This window comes from Anabrus simplex, chromosome X (assembly GCF_040414725.1).
Source record: "Anabrus simplex isolate iqAnaSimp1 chromosome X, ASM4041472v1, whole genome shotgun sequence".
NCBI lineage: Eukaryota > Metazoa > Arthropoda > Insecta > Orthoptera > Tettigoniidae > Anabrus > Anabrus simplex.
In genome coordinates, this window is record NC_090279.1 from 197,286,774 (window position 1) to 197,311,569 (window position 24,796).

Consider the following 24,796-nt stretch of genomic DNA (forward strand, 5'->3'; position numbering starts at 1 on the left):
CCTGCTGAAACAGAGCATTGGGCAGCCCCTGAAGGTACGGGAGTGCCACCGGCCGCAGCACATGCTGCACGTAGCGGTGGGCATTTAACGTGCCTTGAATACGCACTAGAGGTGACGTGGAATCATACGCAATAGCGCCCCAAACCATGATGCCGCGTTGTCTAGCGGTAGGGCGCTCCACAGTTACTGCCGGATTTGACCTTTCTCCACGCCGACGCCACACTCGTCTGCGGTGACTATCACTGACAGAACAGAAGCGTGACTCATCGGAGAACACGACGTTCCGCCATTCCCTCATCCAAGTCGCTCTAGCCCGGCACCATGCCAGGCGTGCACGTCTATGCTGTGGAGTCAATGGTAGTCTTCCGAGCGGACGCCGGGAGTGCAGGCCTCCTTCAACCAATCGACGGGAAATTGTTCTGGTCGATATTGGAACAGCCAGGGTGTCTTGCACATGCTGAAGAATGGCGGTTGACGTGGCGTGCGGGGCTGCCACCGCTTGGCGGCGGATGCGCCGATCCTCGCGTGCTGACGTCACTCGAGCTGCGCCTGGACCCCTCGCACGTGCCACATGTCCCTGCGCCAACCATCTTGGCCACAGGCGCTGCACCGTGGACACATCCCTATGGGTATCGGCTGCGATTTGACGAAGCGACCAACCTGCCCTTCTCAGCCCGATCACCATACCCCTCGTAAAGTCGTCTGTCTGCTGGAAATGCCTCCGTTGATGGCGGCCTGGCATTCTTAGCTATACACGTGTCCTGTGGCACACGACAACACGTTCTACAATGACTGTCGGCTGAGAAATCACGGTACGAAGTGGGCCATTCGCCAACACCGTGTCCCATTTATCGTTCGCTACGTGCGCAGCACAGCGGCGCATTTCACATCATGAGCATACCTCAGTGACGTCAGTCTACCCTGCAATTGGCATAAAGTTCTGACCACTCCTTCTTGGTGTTGCATTTGCTCTGTCAGTCAGTGTATAAAATAAGAGTTTTGTGTGTACATTGCTCAGAATTTATAAAGGATGGTATTTCTGTATCGGTCGTGTCCATAGTAACAACGAAATGCACTTTTTAATTTCCGTAATGTCTGTCTGTCTGTCTGTCTGTCTGTCTGTCTGTCTGTCTGTCTGTCTGTCTGTCTGTCTGTCTGTCTGTCTGTCTGTCTGTCTGTCTGTCTGTCTGTCTGTCTGTCTGTCTGTCTGTCTGTCTGTCTGTCTGTCTGTCTGTCTGTCTGTCTGTCTGTACACGCATCACGAGAAAACGGCTGAAGAAAATTTAATGAAAATCGGTATGTAAAGTGGGGAAATAAGTCGCTACAATCTAGGCCATAAATAATTTTACTCTCGATGAAAGAAATGGTAGTTTAGGGAGGGCCTTAAATTTAATTCTCAAATATTTATGTTATTAGTGGTCCTATCTTAATGAAAATCGGTACGCAAAGTTGGGAAGTAAGACGTTACAATGTATGCCATAAATCATCTTATTCACGCCGAAAGAAATGATGGTTTAGGGGAAGGCCAAAACTTAAATTCTCAAATACTATGGACAAATACTACATGACTAAAGTTATATAGTATTAAATATCTGATCATTTATGTCGTACATTTTTACCGTACCAGCTATGATAACAGTGATATTCATGATTTTGGATTTTTGTTGCGAAAGTCCATATCAGAGCCAAGTCACGAGAAAATGGGTAGATAGAATTTAATGAAAATCGTTATGTAAAGTCGGAGAATAAGGAACTACAGTCTACGCTATAAATAATTTCGTAAGACGCCCTAATATCAAAAAGTCGAAAGAAAACTAAATGTGAAGGCCTACAATAAAGAAAGCTCATAACTTTGAACAACTATAACATTACATTGACCATTGTTTGTTGTGATGTAGTTTGTGTCTTCTGTTGCCAGTCATGTCCGATAGATGAGATTACTGCTTTATACCGAGTATTTCTTTTTTTTATTTGCTTTACGTCGCACCGACACAGATAGGTATTATGGCGACGATGGGATAGGAAAGGGCTAGGAGTGGAACGGAAGCGGCCCTGGCGTTAATTACGGTACAGCCCCAGCAATTCCGTGGTGTGAAAACGGGAGATCGCGGAAAACCATCTTCACGGCTGTCGATTGTGGTTTTCGAACCCACTACCTCCCGAATGTAAAGTCACAGCTGCGCACCCCTAACCGCACTGCCAACTCGCCCGGTCGTACCGAGTATAACAGCCTGCCTGAATATTGGCGGGAAGTAGCTGGCGAGTTAGATAACTTTCTTTTTAGCATACCATTCCCCTGATTCATACATTTTCTGATACCAACAAACTGGTTCATCATAGCATTGCAGCTATTCAGTCCCTACTCTGAGGCACTGATTGGAATTAGCAGTGTGTATATTTAACGGAATAATGGCAGAGGAGTGTTCACGGCTGTCTGCGGCCTGATCATACCAGCACTGGAACTTTGGACTGTTAGATCGACACCGTAAATACTGTTCGTTAAAAGTGAGAAAATGTACGGTTTTTCATTTGAGCGAGTATTTTATATGATATCATTACTTTTAATCCCTACATTCCTACTGACGTTTTTGTAATGGCCTAAGTTAACTAACTGTAGTTAGGAAAACCACAAAGACAGTCTTTCTTAGAATCCCGTAGCGAAGCACGGGTACATCAGCTAGTCATTTATATACACTGCCTGGCAAAAAAAAAAAAAAAGTTAAGCACCCACAAGGAGTGGTTGAAAGTGAATGAAACTAGATAAGCTGAAAGACCATGTGCCTGTATAGAACTGAGTACAATATGAGATGGAAAAGACAAGACAAGACCGTTGGCAGTTACAAGTGGAATGTTGGCGCCAGGTCAGTAGGGTGTCACACTCCCCCCCAACCCCCAACCCCCCACCCCATACCTCCCCCCTGGTCGCAATGCATGCCCTGAATGGTGTCAAACAGCCTTTGGATCCTCTCCTGAGGTAAATTCATCCACGGTTGTCGCAGCTGTCCCTCCAGATCCCGCAGGTTGGTACTAGGACGGAGCCCCCTTCCACGTGTTCAATGATGGAGAAGTCCAGGGATGTTGCTTGCCACGGGAGGACCTCAACATGCTCTAGGCAGTGCTGTGTGTGGACGGGCATTATCTTGTTAGAACACTGTCCCAGGGTGCTGTGCCATAAGGGGTAGGACGTGCGGACGAAGAATGTCTGTGCCGTATCGCTACGCCGTCAAAGTCTGCCGAGGTGACCTGACCGCATATCCTATGGCTCCCCACACCATGATGCCAGGGATTAACTCTTTCCCACGCATTGCGTAGTAAAGAGTACTGGAGTCGCACGTTGTCTCCCGCGGGTTGCGTAGTAAAGCGTACTCGAATTCCAAACCGACTTCCTCTGCCATCTGTCTGATAAACATATAACTTTTTGGAACCAGTGAATTCCCTGCGCTTCCTAGATACCACTGGCATGCACGGAATCCTATAATAAAGTGTTCTTTTTATACGTTTTCTTAGATAGAACAGACAGCTGACTGAATGTTAACACATTGCAGCAACATGGCTGCTCATGACGAGTTGAATGCGGAGGATATTTGTTACAAATTAGATCAATATGTTGACAAATACAACGGTAGTGAGTTTGAAGTTGTAGGTATGATAATAAAACTGGTATGGGAAGCATTTGGGACAGGATATGAATCTGAGAGAAATCGAAATATGGCTCAGAACAGGAAATGTTCATTCAGGTACCGTCTCCGTTTAAAATATTAGGCCTACTTGTAAAAACATAATTATCAGTTTTAATTCTTCAGTTAATTCTGTTTCGGACTTTGAGCCTCTACTTAAGTACATAATAGCCTATTCCAACTAATGTCAATTTATCTTCCAATCCCATTCAGTCAAAAATTGTTTATAGTTTGTATGTCCGAGAGGAAGCACGATTTGCTATCTAAATATCTTCATCCGACTGATCCCGACAATGAAATAAATTGGGAGATTTAGGGTGAATTCCTGCGTTCTCTGCATTATCAAGAAAATAAGAGCCCCATCATGTCCAGTAATTTAGACTGACTTCAAGAACAAGCAATTTAACATTATGCACAATATTGGATGCTTCGTGATGTATCATTCTGAACGGGGGGGGGGGTGTTGCGTGTAATTAGGTTATCTCATTGTATCATTTTAGAATAACCATAGTGTATTTTCTATTGTTACAAAATTTGAAACTGATATATTAAGTGGTTTTTACAGAATAAATTATTTAGTGAAGGTACTCCACAATTATACCTGACAAGCAAATTATTACTCTAGGTTTCGCCCGACAGTGAGTCAAAGATATTCCGTGGGAAAGGGTTAAGCCTGTGTGTCATTCCACAATATGTGCAGGATCTACCCTCTGCCATCGACGCCGCCAAACCCGCATACGATGGTCATCGGATGTTATGGAGAAGGAGGACTCATCACTGAACATGATGCGACGCCTGTCGTCCCTGGCAAGGCACCACTCCAAACGCAGGCGTTGGTGTTTTGTCAGTGGAAGCCGATGCATAGGGCGGTAGGACTCCAATCCGGTGGATGCAAGTCGTCGAGACACTGTGCAGGATCTCACAGGATGTTGTAGAGTCTCCAGTACATGTTCGCGGATGGTAGGTGCCGAAGTGACGGGATCCCGCAATGCTTGGCGCATCATACGACGGTCCTCCCTCGGGGTGGTGTTTCTTGGTCGACCGGAACCTGCACGACGTGATGGGGTGCCATCATGTACCCATTGAGTCCAAATCGGGCCACTGTGACATCTGAATGACCCACATGCCTGGCAATTGCACAATACGAGCAACCAGCCTCATGCAGTCCCAGAAATGCTGTCAATTTGTGGATAGGCTGTCTAACGCTTCCTACTGTGTGTATAGTCCTCTCTGCACGTCTTGCTTAACTGCCTGACTCATAGCAGTTGACTGGTAACAACTTATCAACAACAGGACGGTGCTATCACGTTACACATTACAGATCGTTGTAAATCTAATAATTTACTCACACATCAATGGTATGAATGTATGACGAAATGGGATTATAGTGGACCGCTCCTTCTGGGTGCTTAGCTTTTTTGTCAGGCAGTGTATATAAGAAAATATAAAGGTCCAATATTACTGCACTGCGGTACCTGCCGCTTAACCATTACAGGATCAAATAACGCTTCACATAGGTCTACTCTGATTCTATGAGTTCTATTTTCTAGAAATGTTGTCTTGTCCAATAGCCCACATTTTAATCAGCACAGTAATCTCCCAGTTCATCTGACTTCGGGAATCTAAAATACCTGCTATAATACAATCACAACAATCAATACTGATCTGCATTTAGGGCAGTCGCCCTGGTGGCAGATTCCCTAACTGTTGTTTCCCTAGCCATTTCTTAAATGATTTCAAAGAAATTGGAAATTAATTGAACCTCTCCCTCCGTAAGTTATTCAAATCCCTAACTCCCCTTCCTACATACGAATATGTGCCTCAGTTTGTCCTCTTGAACTCATATTGTGATGTTTTCTACTCTTAAAGTCACCACTCAGACTTATTCGTCCACTAATGTCATTCCACGCCATTTCTCCACTGACAGCTCGGAGCATACAACTTAGTCGAGCAGCTCGTTTTCTTTCTCCCAAGTCTTCCCAGCCCAAACTTTGCAACATTATTGGAAAGCTGCTCTTTTGTCGGAAATCATCCAGAACAAATCGAGCTGCTTTTCTTTAGATTTTTTTCCAGTTCTTAAATCAAGTAATCCTGGTGAGGGTCCCATACACTGGAACCATACTCTATTTGGGGTCTTACCAAAACCTCCAAAATATCCTCATAACCATGTGCAGAGATCTGTGCCCTTTATTTACAATCCCATTTATGTGATTGTCTTGCTGGAATTCTACAAGTTGAGCTTCACTGGAGCAACCTTTCCCAAACACGAACTGCCTTCCATCAAACTAGTTCGTAATTTCGCTAGCGTGTATAACGTAATTAGAAGGAACACTTTCCAAGAGTTTACAAACAACGCATGCCGACTGGCCTGCAATTATTCGCTTTGTGTTTCACTCCTTCCCCCGTACACTGGGGCTTCTATTGCAACTCTCCATTCATTTGGTATAGCTCCTTCGTGCAAACAGTAATCAGATAAGTACTTCAGATATGGTACTATATCTCAGTAGTATTTATAGGACGAGATAAGGTATTGGAATACTTTATCAAGGGAAATGTTCGATAAATTTTCAAGCTCTTTGAAAATGTTTAAGAAGAGGCTAGGTAAACAACTGATAGGGAATCTGCCACCTGGGCAAGAGCCCTAAATGGATATCATTGATTGATTGATTGATTGATTGATTGATTGATTGATTGATTGATTGATTGATTGATACCGAGCTGGATAGCTGTAGTCGCTTAAGTGCGGCCAGTATCCAGTATTCGGGAGATAGTAGTTTCGAACCCCACTGTCGGCAGCCTTGAAGATGGTTTTCCGTGATTTCCCATTTTCACACCAGGCAAATGCTGGAGCTATACCTTAATTAATTAAGGCCAGGGCCGCTTCCTTCCCAGTTATAGCCCTTTCCTGTCCCATCGTCGCCATAAGACATATCTGTGTCGGTGCGACGTAAAGCCAATAGCAAAAAATTGATTGATTGATTGATTGATTGATTGATTGATTGATTGATTGATTGATTGATTGATTGATTGATTGATTGATTGATTGATTGATTGATTGATTGATTGATTGATTGATTGATTGATTGATTGATTGATTGATTGATTGATTGATTGATTGATTGATTGATTGATTGATTGATTGATTGATTGATTGATTGATTGATTGATTGATTGATTGATTGATTGATTGATTGATAGTACATCAGAGGATTGACCCTACCGTGTTCAGATGAGAAAGAAGAGAGTAACTTTGAAAGCCTCTCCTGATGATCGCGCAGAGCAATGGCTCTCAATCCAGATCTGAGACAGTGATGTAGAATTTAACTGCATTATATGAGGGTCATTCAAAAAGAAACGAGCGGAAGAAGGTGCGGTCCCTATAAGAGCGCAGAGGTCCTAAACTCGCCGCTGGAGGGACACGGGTGCACACAACGTGACGACAGAGCGAGCACGCATGCGTTGATCATCTACTGCATTCAGTCGTGCTGAAAACGGTGAAATGAACGCTTCAAAGCGAGAACAAAGGTGTATACAGCGTTTCCTGACAGCAGAAGGAGTGAGGGGAACGAAAATTCATCGAAGAATGGCACAAGTGTACGGAGAACACTGCATGTCCGTTGCAGGCGTCAAGGCGTGGCAGAAGCGATTCAGGGAAGGACGCATGTCGTTGGCCGATGATGCACGGTCTGGAACGCCGCGCCGCATCACCGACGCCATTGTCCAACAAGTGGATGTCCTCATTATTCAAGACCGGTGAGTTACTGTAGCAGCCATTGCCGCAGAGGTCGGGGTGAGCGTCGGAAATGTTCACGCCATCACTAAGGACAAAGTGAAATTTCGCTAAAACTGCGTCCAATGAGTACCTGACAGTATTCAATCAGCACAGGAAGAATGTCGAATCGACCTCTCTGTTCAACATCTCCTGCGCTGTGCCAAGGAAAGGGATGAGTTCCTGTCACGAGTGGTCGCTGGAGACGAGACATGGTGTCATCACTTCGAACCCGAGTCAAAACAATGAAGTCTCCACTGGGCGCATGCAGGGTCGTCGCCAGGACCACAAAAGAAATCCAAAATGAGCTAAAGAGGGCACTGAGAGGCAAACGATTTACCTCGCACGATGACGTCAAGCAGTGCGTTCGGAACTGGTTCACAACGCAGTCCCAGGAATTTTACAGGTTTTCATTTTATAGCCACCGGCTCGTTTCTTTTTGAACGCCCCTTATATTTTTAAGATTATTAAATAATAGGTATTAAAATAATCCAGGCAGATATATGGGTTGGCAATAATACAAATATTAGATTAATGTATTTATTTACAAAATATAAAAATACAAGTACAATAGAAAAATGTTTTATTTACAAAATAGAAAAAAACTTCGTTAAGATATGATTGGAGTCAGTGTAAAGAAACAGGCATTCAGCAGAAAATTATTTAATAGAGAAAACTGATAACAATGATGATGATGATGGTGGTGGTGGTGGTGGTGGTGGTGGGTGCTTGACATATAAACATATAATCCTTATAAACCGTACGGTTCGGCGAAATGTTAATTTAACCTTTTTTTATTATTGGAAATGTTCAGATTTTGTATGCAATGTTTTTTCTCCTGTTTGAACATACCTAATTTCTCGGACATGTACGACGTAGCCTCCATTTCTCGAGCGGACTCCCAAGCTTTGTATGTTGTGATTCACCTTTGAGCTCGTTTCAGATCAACCAATGAAGCGCCTGAATTGTCTGACACGTGGTATTTCTCTGCGGCCGGGATTTCCCTACTGCAATCTTTTTCAACTGTGGAGCTCGTAGTTGTATATTTGTTCACAGTCACGCTCTTGAATCAGCCCACACCGAACTCCGCCAATCGTTTCTTAACCAGTGTGAAGTGTGGTGTAACATCAAACATGTAACAGTGCAGCGTCTAGTAGTAAATCTTACGGATAACGTGATTTCGTCAGACTTATGAATAAGATTGTGAAGTTACATACAAGTGCAGTGCTTCAATTTCTTGTTGGTTAGCTCATTATGTATTCATTAATTATTTTTGGGTGTTTATTTTGAATGTTAAATAAGGAAAGATTCCAAAAATAAAATAAAGCAGGTCCTTCGACACACCCAAAAAAAAAAACTTTCTGTTAAAACACCCAGAAGGAAACACAAGTTCCGGCAGTCGTGGGAGAGTATAGACAGTATAGGAAGTAGTTGCGTCCTGATCCAACATGTGGAAGAAACGGCAAGTGTATACCAGTATGTTGAATTTTCTTACTTCTGGTAATACGTTTGAGTCAAGTATTCATATTTGATATTATTGCTAATTCTATTGAATTTTAGTGTGTTTTGGGTAAATATTAAGTACTGTAAGGTTTTACGGTAAAGAGTATGGTTTATTTTGAATTTCTGTGCGGTTTTTCAATTTTCGGAGGTTGGCAGTTACGTGCTATCCGCGAAACTTTTAATGACACTTCGTTTTACGGGGTTGAGGGGCGAGAAGGGAGCGGCTTCAGCGGTGCTGATCAAACTGCCAGCTGAACGCAACTGAAATATGAATTGAATCGATAGTATGATCGACATGAACTTTCCAAACGTTATTATCTAAAACCTACAACTGCGTCACACAGACGTACATGTCTCACTGTGAGTTATTTTTATTTATTGTCCATAATAATATCGGCCATAATAAAATAGTTAGACTGGCGTACCTCGTTTTACCAGGGGTGCCTGGAGTTTTGCTTGGGTGAGAAGCAGAAAATGTTTTAATGATCTTAATCGTGGAAACAGATTTTCCCGTATAAGCGGCAGCTCGTTCCATCGACTTGCTGAGGATGAAGAGCAACAGGTTGGTTTTTTTTTTTTTTTCGATATCATAGTAAACTGCTTCTTTTGCTATTACTTTTCTGTCCTCACTGCCCGTGGTGTTCATTTCCGAATAGGAGTTCTAAGGTGTCTCTATGATGTACTTCGATTCTCCTCAGCCATTGCAATAGGTTTCAAAGTTTCAGATTTTACTTATATTCCTTTGCTTTTCTGTATAAATAACAACAGTATTCAAAGTTTTACGATTACACCGCCAGATGTCTCACAACGATGCATAATCGATTCATTTTTGGTGTCAAGAGGTTGCCAATCCGTATATCGAAGATAACCGAGGTCTACCGATTCAGCACTAGGGAGCCGAAGTGTCACTAAAAGTTATGTGGATAGAAAATAACTACTTAATATTTTTGGGCCATTTCTTCGCACATGTTGAGTCTTTTGACGGCTTTTAGATCATTTTATTGGCATTTATGAGGACAGCAAAAACCGCGCAAGAAGCTTAATTGGTGAGTTCAAACGATTGGAGAAAAGTAGTGCTCTGTATGGAATATGGCATTAAACATGGACATCTTAGCGAAGTTTTGCTGTATAAACTATTAAAATAACATTATTTAACCCGCGGCTACAAGAGCTACCCTGCTGACAAAGCCCCCTTTATTGGAAGTTTTACAGGGTGTTGTAGGTTGTGGTGCAGGTGTGGGGGGCGCTGCGTATCCCTGGTGATCGTATGCAAGTGGTGGGGGTGCTGGAGCATATCCCTGGTGATCGTATGCAGGTGGTGGGGGCGCTGGGGCATATCCCTGGTGATCGTATGCATAGTCTTTACCTTCATAATCATAATACTCGGCTGCAGCATCGTAGCCGTACCCATCAAGTGGAGCACTGTGCTGGCTGACATCGGCTGTGGAATAGGGTGTTGCACTGTGAGCTGCTCCAGCAGCGTGGTCAGTGGCGTAATTGGTGTTGTATTGAGTGTACCCAGCGTGGGCATGAGCGGCCTGGTAGGAGGATTCTCCATAATGCACGACAGGTGTCACCTCGGCTGAAATCGTCGCAGATACTTTGGGTGGAGGCAATGGATGGGGCGCCGGCAATGGGTGAGGTGGAGGTACTGGGTGGGCGTCTAACCCTCCGTGAGCGACCACGAACTGAGGCCCTGGTTTGTGTTTCTCAGGGAGGTAGCCTACGTCAGCATAGCTCAGATGAGCAGGAGCCTCAACTTCAAGATCCAGCTGTAACAGGTGATTCTTCTCCTGGGCCAAATGCAATGCTGCGTGCGCTTCTTCCTCCACAGTAGCGTGCTTTCCGAAAGTCTTCAACTCCACTACCTGTTTGTCGAAGCTTAGCAAGCCATCCTCAGGAATATTCAATGCTGGCTTCACTACTGTTCCGTCTTTTGGAATCGCAATCGGACCAAACGCAATGGCATCTTCTTTGATCTGCCGTTTCTGTGCGTTGCGATAAGCGATGCTGAGGGATACGGGGTCAGCCACGAGGGTCTTGGCGTTGTGATATGATCCCACGTGGTTTGTCACGTGAGCATCAAGAACGGCACCAGTGTGGACGCTGTGAACTGGACTTGCGTGAGGATGCACCACCTCTAAATCAAGGACAGGCTTGTGAACACCGTTGTCTGGCGGCGGAGGGTAGAATATGTTCGGAGGACTGTGGAGAAGTTTGGAGTCTTTGTCGCAGAGAGAACAGAAGGGTTTGGCAAGTAGAGCTGGCTTCATCTGGAAAAAAGAAGGAAGGCATTTCTGTTAAACATGAACTTCGATCATCACTACATGAAGCGCTGAAAATAAAAGTAGCTCAAGTTACGTTTAGGGGACACTCCACCCTAAAGCATTTCTTTTTCAAAACGATGCAATGGCAATTTCAGATCTTTGCGGTGTTTACTCTTAGAACTTAAAACGTTTCGGCTGTACAGTGGAACCTCGATATCTCGAATCATCTCGAGGTATCGAAATTTCGAGATGTAGAGAATATATGGCGCACAATTGAATCATATGTATCTAAGGGCTTACTGAATACAGTACTTTTTACAATATTTAGAAATATACTAACAAACACGTACTTTACGGCATCACTGTAATTATAACCCTTATTAAAATAACTTTTTGGAAGATAGAATACAGTACAAGAAACATACTTCCACCGAGCTCGATAGCTGTAATCGCTTAAGTGCGGCCAGTATCCAGTATTCGGGAGATAGTGGGTTCGAACCCCACTGTCGGCAGCCCTGAAGATGGTTTTCCGTGGTTTCCCATTTTCACACCAGGCAAATGCCGGGGCTGTACCTTAATTAAGGCCACGGCCGCTTCCTTCCCAGTCCTAGCCCTTTCCTGCCCCATCGTCGCCATAAGACCTATCTGTGTCGGTGCGACGTAAAGCCAATACCAAAAAAAAACATACTTCCATTAACACATTTGGAAAAAAAAACACGTTAGTTTCTTACTGTTAACCTTCTTTTCTTCCGCATACTTTTCAACAATATTTATTTCTATGAGAAGCACTGCCATTTATATTCGACTGACTTTGTATGTAGGTTCGAAACCACGCATCCAAGATTCGTAAATGGAGCTTGTCATTCACAACTTCCGGGGTTGCTTTCGTACGTGACCGGTAATGAATTCACTCCCGAAAAACAACGAGGCTCAGCCGATTTTCCGATCACTAGAAGTTTGTTTTTCGGTTCCCGTCATATTAGCTCCCGGTATCAGTGCAACCCTTTCTCTACTTTTTAACTGTTCCTCACAAACTATGAGTGCTGTATTGCACAGTCAGTGTTGTACAAAATTCGAGTTACAGTGGCTTTAACGGAGGAAACGTTTGCTTCGAGAAATCGAGAAATTCGTGTAACCGAATTTCGAGTAATGCAGAAATAAATACACGTGAAGAATAGGTCAAACGGCCGGGAGAATGAAGTTACTTCGAGATACTGAAAATTCGAATAATGGAGATTCAAGATATTGAAGTTCGACTGTATTTGAATTACAAATATGTCTTTAAAATATTTTGAAATATGGGCTGCATGACGGGGCATAACACATTGACAGCTGCCAAATACAGTATATGCCGGGTTTCTTCAAATCTGTATTAAAATCTGTAATAAATGTTCACTACAAATTGTTAGTAATTTAATATTTCGGTTAAAAGCAAATGCACGATAGAGAATGCGTGCCACTTTGCGAGATATCGCAAGACATTGATCGCCAGCGCACCTAGCGTCGCGGCCTTGAAACTGAGTGTAGTAGTGCACTATACACTCTGAATTATGCCGAAAGTGTCAGGTTCCAAGACGTCTTTAATTAAAGAGTGGTTACAGGAGTTTCCCCGTTTCACATCGGATGGTAAAATTATATTCTGTGACGTTTGCAGCAAAGAGGTGAGTGAAAGTTGTTTTATATATTTCCCCATAACAAGTTATTATCAATTTAGCGAAATAAACATGGTATTTTAATTGATGCCTATTAAAACACGTAAAACTGAAGGTGCCTAAAAGTATTTTATAACCTACTTGAGAGTATATTTCAGGCAGCTAAAATGATAATTAAGCATCTAAAATCCGAGGTCTAGTAATCACTACCGCATGTTTCTCTGGTGGTTGGAAGTGTAGTGTATTGTTTGTCAGCATGTCTCTCAGTTTAGTACGGGAGAATACGGAAGTTTCCAGTATTGTCTGTTGTGTATTAGTTAAAAGTCCGCAGTTTCGCCCACATATTTCCAACATCTGTTGCAAAACAATTGTTAAAGACAAATTAACACGTTTCCTTGAGATTTCTGAACGCGTTTGGCAGTGAGCCTCTTTCGTTTATTTACATACAGCGCTCAGAACCAAGACCACTACAATAGTATCCGACCTTAATACAAAATCAACACGGCCGACGCATCGGTTGAGTATAAACAAGCCTGTGATACATAAACAGAACCTTCTGATTATTGAATTGAATTGCTAAGTTGTAAATAATAACGAATAGAATACTTTACTTTAGGAAATAGACTAATACTATCTAGGTGTGATTAGCTGCCACCCCCTGAGGCCCGGGTTCGATTCCCGGCTCTGCCACGAAATTTGAAAAGTGGTACGAGGGCTGGAACGGGGTCCACTCAGCCTCGGGAGGTCAACTGAGTAGAGGTGGGTTCGATTCCCACCTCAGCCATCCTGGAAGTGGTTTTCCGTGGTTTCCCACTTCTCCTCCAGGCAAATGCCGGGATGGTACCTAACTTAAGGCCACGGCCGCTTCCTTCACTCTTCCTTGTCTATCCCTTCCAATCTTCCCATCCCACACCAAGGCCCCTGTTCAGTATAGCAGGTGAGGCCGCCTGGGCGAGGTACTGATCATTCTCCCCAGCTGTATCCCCCGATCCGATGTCTGAAGCTCCAGGACACTGCCCTTGAGGCGGTAGAGGTGGGATCCCTCGCTAAGTCCGAGGGAAAAGCCAACCCTGGACAATAAACAGATTAAGTAAGTACTATCTAGGAATAGCCTATATTTAGATAAGCAATATGCGGAAATCGAAACAGACTTTCAACGTATTAGGTCGTGTTACGTACATGTAGTACGTGTTGAAGAGATGTTAAGTACAGAACAAAAATGGCCAGCCGGACACCAGTGGGATCCGAACCCACAACCTCCCGATTTCGCGTCGGTTGCTCTACCAATTGAGCTATGGTGGCCTAGGCCATCTTTGTTCTGTTTGAAAGGATCTGGTAGAGCAACCGACGCGAAATCGGGAGGTTGTGGGTTCGGATCCCACTGGTGTCCGGCTGGCCATTTTTGTTCTGTACTTAACATCTCTCCAACACGTACTACATGTACGTAACACGACCTAATACGTTGAAAGTCTGTTTCGATTACAATGCGGTCGTGAAAATTCAATATTCATTGACATGCCCCACAACGGGCGACTTAAACGCACTCTACAGTGTGCTAGCAGCAGTGCCAGACCTGTAGCTCAGATCCTTTCAAACAGAACAAAGATGGCCTAGGCCACCATAGCTCAATTGGTAGAGCAACCGACGCGAAATCGGGAGGTTGTGGGTTCGGATCCCACTGGTGTCCGGCTGGCCATTTTTGTTCTGTACTTAACATCTCTTCAACACGTACTACATGTACGTAACACGACCTAATACGTTAAAAGTCTGTTTCGATTACAATGCGGTCGTGAAAATTCAATATTCAATATGTGGAAAATTCAAAATATAAGTCTTTTCTATGAACTAGTACCGGTATGGTCCAGGAAAAAAGGTAATATAAGATTGCATTTTAAAATAACAGTCCTGGGGGGGGGATATCTGATGCGTTTCAAAACTATGGCAGTTTCAATTCAGTCATCAATAAATAAACAAATCAGTCAATCACCGACGATCTGAATTTAGGGCTGTCGTCCAAGTTGCATATTAATAATAATAGATTTATTGCAGCCAATGGCCAATAAATACATATACAAATTAATTTTCTTCACTATATCTCACTACAGATTTTGTTTTTTTCAAGCAGTCCTGTGTAAAAGCAAGTTTCTTGAAAAGGACACTAGCCGTCTCAAAATTTACTCCTACAAGATTAGTTTACGAACTTACAAAGGAAACTTTCCTCATCGAGGATCTTAAATTAAGTGGCATATTACGTATCAGTGGTTTACCTAGTCTTTTCTTAAACGATTTCAAAGAAGATGGAAATTATCGAATTGATGTAGATATAGTAGGAGGCACCCTTGGTAAATTATTCCAGACCGTAAATTTTCTTCCAATAAATCAATACTTGTTTTAGAAATACATTTATTTGAATGACCTTTCTATTAGCATACGCTTTTAAATATAACGAGCAGTTTCCCGCTGGCTCCGCCCGCAATGTACAAAGTATGGTGTTGTTCGTTACTCTCCTCACGGATGTATTTGCAAAGTTTCGAGTTAATGAAATAAAGCACATGATATGCTGTGGTAATAGAATGTAATATTATGTCAACAAAACACTTGAAAATACATCACACAAAGAAATTGAATTAAAAGTTCCTTGGAACAACTCTACGCCCCGAACTGTTAAAAAGTAAGTCCTTCAAAGATCTTCGTCGTGGAGACAAATGTACTCATAACTTTTCTCAGAATCTACCAATTTCAGTAGTTATTACCTCAAAAGATAGCGCTTGATTCACTGAGTGTTTTAGACCAAAACGAACTGCGTATCTCAATTAGAACGAAATATATTCTTGCTTCAATGAGAAAAAATGTTGAAGAAAAGAGATGTCAAACTGAATGTGCACTCATAACTTTCTTCAGAGTCAACCAATTTGAATAGTTAAGAGCTGAAATGAAAGAGCTTGATCCACTGAGTGTTCTTATGCCAAAACGAACTCCGCACCTCTATTAGAACCAAAGATATGATTGCTTCAAGGAGACAAAAACTTGAAAAATCCAATAATTTGAGGAAGGCGGAAGTTAAGTGATTTATAGTACCTGATGACAAATCTGTGGATGAATACCTTTCAGTTTAAAAAGAAATGAAGGAAATCGACCGGATAGAATGGCCGTACTGACTGACTTTAGTTTTCATAATATTTTTAAAAATATAGATAGCCTATCTCGTTCAAGAAATTTATTAGAAACATAACCTTGTCACGAATTTCAATTCTCTCATAAAAATGATTCTATAATGTTTCACAAAACTGCTATAGTACATCTGTTTCACTTCAGATAATCAGTAGGAGAATCGTGAAGTTCCTTGGTGGCATATGCATTTTCGTACAAAGCACTTCAACCGCAAATAGTTGGCCACATAAATACAGGATATCAGTTGATACTTGGTCCTCTAATTTAACAAAGAGAATATAATCTTCATTCACAAATAAAATAAATAGCGTCATCATTGTTCATAACCTCACTTTTAAAAACCTCGAAAGGTATAGTAATTGAGAAACGGACTAGGATAGGCACCAACACAGAGTTTTGGCCTTATCCGAAAAAAAAAAAAAGCTCATAAAATTCACGGACTACATCCTCTCTATTCACAAATTTATCCTCGAATGTTTTAATGCACCCTAATAAAGTATATATAAGTACGAAATCAACACGATGCATTAAGTAGGCTACACTTGATCTGAATGTGAGTGCATCTACTGTAATATGAATTACATCCAGGCACACAATACGAGATTTCTGAACGCGTTTGACAGTCAGCCTCTTTTGTTTATTTACATACATCGTTCAGAACCAAGACCATCTACAATAGTATCTGTAGACACTGTATATCAAAATAGTTTTAGAACCAAATTTCAATAAATACATCACTACACTAACGTTTCCTGATCAAACCAAAGCAACAGAAAGAGCAACTGCAACGTGACCTCGAAAATGTTGTGAGATGGACAGCAGGCAATGGTATGTTGATAAACGGGGCTAAAAGTCAGGTTGTGAGTTTCACAAATAGGAAAAGTCCTCTCAGTTTTAATTACTGCGTTGATGGGGTGAAAGTTCCTGTTGGGGATCATTGTAAGTATCTAGGTGTTAATATAAGGAAAGATCTTCATTGGGGTAATCACATAAATGGGATTGTAAATAAAGGGTACAGATCTCTGCACATGGTTATGAGGGTGTTTAGGGGTTGTAGTAAGGATGTAAAGGAGAGGGCATATAAGTCTCTGGTAAGACCCCAACTAGAGTATGGTTCCAGTGTATGGGACCCTCACCAGGATTACCTGATTCAAGAATTGGAAAAAATCCAAAAAAAAAGCAGCTCGATTTGTTCTGGGTGATTTCCGACAAAAGAGTAGCGTTACAAAAATGTTGCAATGTTTGGGTTGGGAAGAATTGAGAGAAAGAAGAAGAGCTGCTCGACTAAGTGGTATGTTCCGGGCTGTCAGCGGAGAGATGGCGTGGAATGAAATTAGTAGACGAATAAGTTTGAATGGCGTTTATAAAAGTAGGAAAGATCACAATATGAAGATAAAGTTGGAATTCAAGAGGACAAACTGGGGCAAATATTCATTTATAGGAAGGGGAGTTAGGGATTGGAATAACTTACCAAGAGAGATGTTCAATAAATTTCCAATTTCTTTGAAATCATTTAGGAAAAGGCTAGGAAAATAACAAATAGGGAATCTGCCACCTGGGCGAGTGCCCTAAATGCAGATCAGTATTGATTGATTGATTGATTGATTGATTGATTGATTGATTGATTGATTGATTGATTGATTGATTGATTGATTGATTGATTGATTGATTGATTGATTGATTGATTGATTGATTGATTGATTGATTGATTGATTGATTGATTGATTGATTGAACTAAACTGATGTTTAGCACATACTCATGTTTACATTTGAACAAACCGACTGCGCCGCCATATTGGAATTGTATTTTGTCACGCTTGGTTGAGGTTATTATCGATTATTATTAGCAGAGTTCGCGAAAGAGGTAAATATGCGCAGTAAGAGGCAATAAAAGCGTTATTATAATAAGAGACATACGCTCTTATAGACTTAATTTGAAAGCATTGCGGGTGTGCTTAAAAAAATAAAAGAACGGACGGTTATATCTAAACCATTCAATATATTATTATGTGAGTGCAATCGAAGGCTCCTATAACACCGGGAAAATGTGATCATTAATACATGTCTTGAATGATTTTCGGGCATTCTTTTACTGTGAGGAAAGTAATGTAATGCCTTGCCTATGCAGCAGAAACTCTTTGCACAATTCTAAACACTCGTGTCTTGCACTCGTGAGCGTAGTCGCCTACAATTGCACGAAAAGAGTCTGAAGCATAATATCTAAGAACGAAGCAACGGATGCAATGGAGACACTGATAAGTTTCAATCTGTGTGAAACTAACCTATTATCAATTTCTTCTAGTATCGTGTTCATTATGGCTTGGTTAATTATGTATCTTTGTTTTGTTATCGCTCTGTACATTTTAAACTCTGCTCTCTGTTGAGTGTGATTAAGGTACAGTCCTAGCAGTTGCCTGGCAAAACGCAGAAACCATCTTCACGCAGCACGAGTGGAACTGCGCAGCCACTTTGCCCTTCTTATTATTATTATTACTCGTCGTCGCCATTTCCCATTTCTATACGGGCTCGGCATTTCCTTCTTTGAGTCTCCTCCGTCATTTCGTTGTATCTTGGGAGTCGTCGTTTCTCCAAATTTTCTCCCTGATTTCCTCTTCCGCAATGTTTTTCTACCTCATTTTCGACCTTCCCCTCTTCTTTTTTCCCTGTGCTTTTAATTTTCCAATTTTCTTTCGAATGAAATCGCCGTCCGTCATGCCCATACCACCTGTATCTTCCTGCTCATCGGTCCCACCCTCTAATGTATTCATTGCTCAGTTGCCTCCTTACAGACCTGGTAGAAATGGGTTCCTGACTGCCAAGATTCAACTGGGCGGTGATCTGACTCACAATAGCCCTTCGAGCGCCTAATATGGTTCGGCGGAGGCGAGGTGATGTCCGTTCGTTAAGCACCTGTGGTCTTCACGTGCAGCGGTTTACACGGGTGGTAAAATTATCTCTGTGATATTGAAGATCCACCCTCGACGCTGTTGACCTCGGGAACCCGAATCCGCGTGCAATCTCCTAAATGCTATGACCCATGCGTCGTGCGCCGATGATAATCCCACGTTCAAAGTCGGTTAACTCGCGAAGTGTTGCTGGTGTCTGTGACAGACTGCTCAGGGGTCATACACACCCCCTCCCATGACTTTTAGCCACTCAGTGCATATTTTACCCTTCACAGCTCACAGTCAATCAATCAATCAATCAATATTGATCTGCATTTAGGGCAGTCGCCCAGGTGGCAGATTCCCTATCTGTTGCTTTCCTAGCCTTTTCCTAAATGATTTCAAAGAAATTGGAAATTTATTGAACGTCTCCCTTGGTAAGCTATTCCAATCCCTAACTCCCCTTCCTATAAATGAATATTTGCCCCAGTTTGTCCTCTTGAATTCCAACTTTATCTTCATTCTGTGATCATTCCTACTTTTATAAACTCCACTCAAACTTATTCGTCTACTAATGTCATTCCACGCCATCTCTCCGCTGACAGCTCGAAACATACCACTTTAGTCGAGCAGCTCTTCTTCTTTCTCTCAATTCTTCCCAACCCAAACTTTGCAACATTTTTGTAACGCTACTCTTTTGTCGGAAATCACCCAGAACAAATCGAGCTGCTTTTCTTTCGATTTTTTTCCAGTTCTTGAATCAGGTAATCCTGGCGAGGGTCCCATACACTGGAACCATACTCTAGTTGGGGTCTTACCAGAGACTTATATGCCCTCTCCTTTACATCCTTACTACAACCCCTAAACACCCTCATAACCATGTGCAGAGATCTGTACCCTTTATTTACAATCCCATTTATGTGATTACCCCAATGAAGATCTTTCCTTATATTAACACCTAGATACTTACAATGATCCCCAAAAGGAACTTTCACCCCATCAACGCAGTAATTAAAACTGAGAGGACTTTTCCTATTTGTGAAACTCACAACCTGACTTTTAACCCCGTTTATCAACATACCATTGCCTGCTGTCCATCTCACAACATTATCGAGGTCACGTTGCAGTTGCTCACAATCTTGTAACTTATTTATCACTCTATAGAGAATAACATCATCCGCAAAAAGCCTTACCTCCGATTCCACTCCAACTTACTCATCTTTATCCAGATGATCCTTCAGCATTGTATTCTGTGCTGTATTTCTTTATCTAAACCTCCATAATTTGCAGTATTGAACCCAGAGTATTTGAGCTTATTGACGTCATCGGAAAATTTTCATTACGGAAGCTAGTGTGAGGAAAGTGTTACCTAGCAACCGTGCAGGCTGTGATGTAAGGCAGTAGTAGTCAAAGAGTGGTTCGCGCACCACTAGGACTGCGTTCACAAAATACGACTCCGAGTAGAGTTGGAGTAGAGTAAAGTATCGCGGAGTAACTAGTAAGGTTAACTCTGAGTAACGCTATTTCGTGAACGCTTCGAGTGAATACAGAGTAACAGAATATGGCTAATCAATTAAAGAAGGCTATTTGTTTTACCATAACCTCATTTGCGAGGAACTTAATGTCTAATTTCCAAGTGGGTTTCTTCATAGCAGCGTGCTATATGAGTTGTTGGTACTACTTTCCTCACCAAGTTGTGCCTTAAAACAGTATCCGTTATTCTTCACCTCGTAGGAACAATCTGATTACATTGATGATGAATACCAACACTTCGGCTCCGCACTTGTGCACGATAAGCCATTTAGGACAACTAGCTACGTAGATTATGTTGTTAACAACTACGACGAAACTGAATTTAAACAACATTTCCGATTGCCCGGATCAGCATTCGAACATCTACTCAGAGTCATTGGCCCTAAACTTTCTAAATCCAAAATCGGGGAACGAGGAAGACCATTGCAAGACCCATGAAAGCAACTTCTGGTTGTAATTGGCTCTTAGCACCTGATTCGTACAGATCGGTTTCGTGAGAGTTATAAACGCACTGTGTGGTATTTCTGATCATAGAATTAAAGGGTCTCATTCAGAAGGTCATCTAAAATTTTTAAAAAAGTTACGTATTATACATTTACCAAGGAAATCTTAGAAAGTTGAGGTTAATAAATCAGCCGAACATTCATAACATGGGTATTCTTATAAAAATTGAATCATGTTATTTCCGCCGATTATTAAAATTGGTACCTATTTTCCCTGGTTTAAAAGAAAATTAATCCTTCTTTATTTCATACATAACGCCCTTCTTTGTCAACAACTAGAAAATAATTTGAATTCATTGCCATGTCAATATACTCGCATTTTAATATTTTTCACCGCCACCAATGAATGTCGAGTTAAATCCACCCACCTATTTACGCGGAGTAAAAAGAGTATATTCTGAGTTAACTCGAATGCATTTTCTGAACACCTTGTAGAGTTAACTCTTTACTTTTGTGAACGGAGAGAGTGAACTCTGAGTTTACTCGGAGTTGGAGAGTAGTATTTTGTGAACGCAACCCAGGAGTCGTCTCAAGGGGTACGCTAAGTTATCTTGGCTTCTGTTTTCAGTGAGTTGAGCCAGCTCATTTTCACTACAATCTTGTTATGATTTAATGGGTTTTTTTTTTTTTGTGTGTATCACTATATAGAGTCCCCTTTCCGAACTATTCGTTCTAACATATGTGTCTGTTTCTATCTCCCATTGTCTAGGTAGGCTATGTAAAAATACTTACTTATAGACTACTGTATTGCCCTTTTTAATTTTTGTTTCGAAATGCACTCATTCACTTGAATTTCTCTTGGTAGCAAAGTACAGTACATAGTGTACCGGTTGGTACACCTGTATACGCCGCACATTTGAATTTTCCGCCTTAAAGTACTCCTCTATAGCTGAAACTCTGAACTTTAAAACTGAATTAATTCAACCGTTTATCAGAAGATGTCACTGTGTTAATTTCGAATTTTTTTGTTTACTAATTATCAAGAAGTGTGGACATTCTCTCACAGATGTCTCTACCAAAAACTATGATCATGCACCCTGGTGCGAAGTGAAGGAACTTTTCTTGAAGACATTTTGTATTTATAAGTTTGTTCTTTCATTTGTGGGTTGGCAATATTAATCTTTCTTTCTGCCAGTTTTGAAATTAGCCAATCGTAAATTTATGTCATTAATTTTTAGCCAATGGCGTCTTTCTTCCCCAATGTTGATGTGTAACTGTAAGCTACCCAATAAACGACTGTGGGTGTGTCTTAATCATTCATGAAAGGTCTCGAATCTTCCCCGAGAGTATAAAAACTGCTGATTTTCCTGGCTCTCCGCCACTCGTACAACATCTAGCTTAGTGTATGGAAGTATAGCAGGAGGCGGGAAGCGCCTCTTTCATCCGCCAGCAGCTCTTCTACAAGGTAATGGCCTTTTAACATCTTTATTTCTTGCTAGCTCAGCAGTTTAGCCCTCGGGGAAGGTCCGAAACCTTTTCAATGTAACCTACCTTTCTAAAAATGTAACTTAGTGCCGGCTTATGTAAAAGTTTCTTATTACTTTAACTGTAAATCGGGGATAGAGAGTGCTTTACCCTCTCGAGCTCCCCTTCATTTTGAGTTCAGGTGACTACGTTTTCATAACCGATTTTCTACTCTTAATGTATTAAAATTTTCTTATACGAGTCACCTCCCTAGTTTGGGAATAGCTCCTGTGACATCGGCCTAGTTCCCCTTAGGTTTTATAACGTTTCATGTAGGAGCGCAAGCTACGCCTCCATTCATATTGGTATTTTGGGCCATTTAATTAACCTATTATTTTCCCTTTAAGGCCCTGTAGGCTGGGTACGAGATACCCCTGTTTAATTCTTGTAAGTTGCGCCTCGATGGCAAGTGATTGTAAAGCATTGTATTGCCTTTAATAGGCTTGAAAGATTGAGAGCGGGTCAGCTCTTTATGGTGTTTTGAAAGGTGCCTCTAGGAGGCTTGACATTTCTAGGGGGGAGCAAGTGCTCCATGTAATTAGGGGTTTTCTGCCCTTTGGTAATTTGTGGTTGTGAGCTGAGGGCTCAGGAATTATAAACTTGGAGCTCGAAGCCCAGAATTTGTTAAGATCCCTTAACTTGTGCTTTCGTTTGTAAAGTTATATTTGTTCCCGGTTTTTTCATTGTTATTTCACCTAGTGAAAATTTGTTAAATCTTGTTGTCTATTGAAAATATAACCTTTATTGAAATTTTAATTCATCTTTCGGACTTGTAGTTAGACCCATTCCAGCCCGCACCTTCTTTCACCTCTGCCTTCCACGGATAACTCCGTAACACATACTATAATAGCAGTAGCAGCCCTAAGAACCACCCCCACCCCCCGCCACAATAATTGAAAATGCCCCCCCTCCCACGTTTCCTGATAAGGAAACTTACAAGTTTATTTCGTAGTTCAGGGTTGTATATTATTACAATGAACAGAAAAGACACAACGATAATAATAACATAATTTAGTTTTCAAATCCGAATGAATTAAAATAATACACTTATATGGTACGAACACACACACAAGAAATGCATATTCCAATTACAGTAATCAAAACACGCTGACCGTCACAATAATAAGAAATAATCTCGTTCCTACGACCAAATCATTTACAGCTCAACCATCCATCGTAGGTCCACTTAGCTACACTGGCTGCCGAGCAGTGTTGCCAACTTATGTTTTCAAGATCCGCTAAATACTACTAAAAATCCGCTAAAATTCCGCCAAGAAATCCGATCTCAAATCATGGGCAATAATAATAATAATAATAATAATAATAATAATAATAATAATAATAATAATAATAATAATAATAATCTGAGGAAAATTCTCAGCCCCCGAAAAACAGAAGATGGATATAGACTAGAAGAGCTTTCCAACATTGCAGCAGACATCCGCAAAAGACGTCTGAAATTTTATGGGCATGTCCGAATACTGAGACTGACACACAAGATTCTCACCTACATAGAACAGCTAAAAAATATTCAGTGGGTTCTGGAAGTGAAGAAGGATCTGGAAAAAGCCCAGATGAACTCAAATGATACCGCGGACAGAAACTTCTATATGAAAAAAATTAATGGATGGAAAGTGCAACCAGAGAACGAACTGAAAAAGAAGACTGGAGCAAAGTGGACGGAAGAACGAGAAAGGATCCACGGAGAAAGGATGAGAGCTTTTTGGCAACTCATAAAACAGAATCGTTAGAGCTTTGCATGATCCAGTGGGTCCATACGCACGTAGTAGTAGTAGTAGTAGTAGTAGTAGTAGTAGTAGTAGTAGTAGTAGTAGTTTTTTTGTTATGGCAGGGGAAAATCTTTTAAAGACACCACTCTGTGTGGGAGTTGGATTTCCACCAACTAAAAACCCCTGCCCTCTTCACTCAGACCATTCTGGAACTGCTTGTCGGCATGACATCAGAATGGAGTGATGTATGTTACTAAGTTCTTCCTTTCTCTTCTTTCTCCTTCATCCCCATAATGCTAGTAGTAGTAGTAGTAGTAGTAGTAGTAGTAGTAGTAGTAGTAGTAGTAGTAGTTTTTTTTGTTATGGCAGGGGAAAATCTTTTAAAGACACCACTCTGTGTGGGAGTTGGATTTCCACCAACTAAAAACCCCTGCCCTCTTCACTCAGACCATTCTGGAACTGCTTGTCGGCATGACATCAGAATGGAATGATGTATGTTATTAAGTTCTTCCTTTGTCTTCTTTCTCCTTCGTCCCCATAATGCTTGTCGCCATTGCCTTTACTGTGTTCCAGGCAAACGGGCTCTCTAACATAATCTGAACCAGATTCCCTGGCGTGAGTTGTCGGCCAAGTTGTTGGCAG

General features: G+C 41.6%; 1 protein-coding gene and 2 non-coding genes across 4 annotated transcripts in view; 1 reads left to right on the forward strand and 2 right to left on the reverse strand.

Annotated features, from left to right (window-relative positions):
- Positions 1-8,203: 8,203 nt before the first annotated feature.
- Positions 8,204-24,796, reverse strand: part of LOC136886777 (uncharacterized) — a 44,550-nt gene continuing 27,957 nt past the window's right edge. For both annotated transcript variants that reach the window (XM_068230712.1, XM_067159583.2), the window contains one exon: positions 8,204-11,222. In XM_068230712.1, the coding sequence (XP_068086813.1) occupies positions 10,101-11,222 (1,122 nt within the window). In that variant the 3' untranslated portion in view covers positions 8,204-10,100. The remainder of the gene's footprint in view (positions 11,223-24,796) is intronic.
- On the reverse strand, positions 14,094-14,170 carry TRNAS-CGA (transfer RNA serine (anticodon CGA)). The gene has a single exon. It is a non-coding gene; the product is annotated as a tRNA-Ser (tRNA).
- Positions 14,483-14,559, forward strand: TRNAS-CGA (transfer RNA serine (anticodon CGA)). Its single transcript has one exon. It is a non-coding gene; the product is annotated as a tRNA-Ser (tRNA).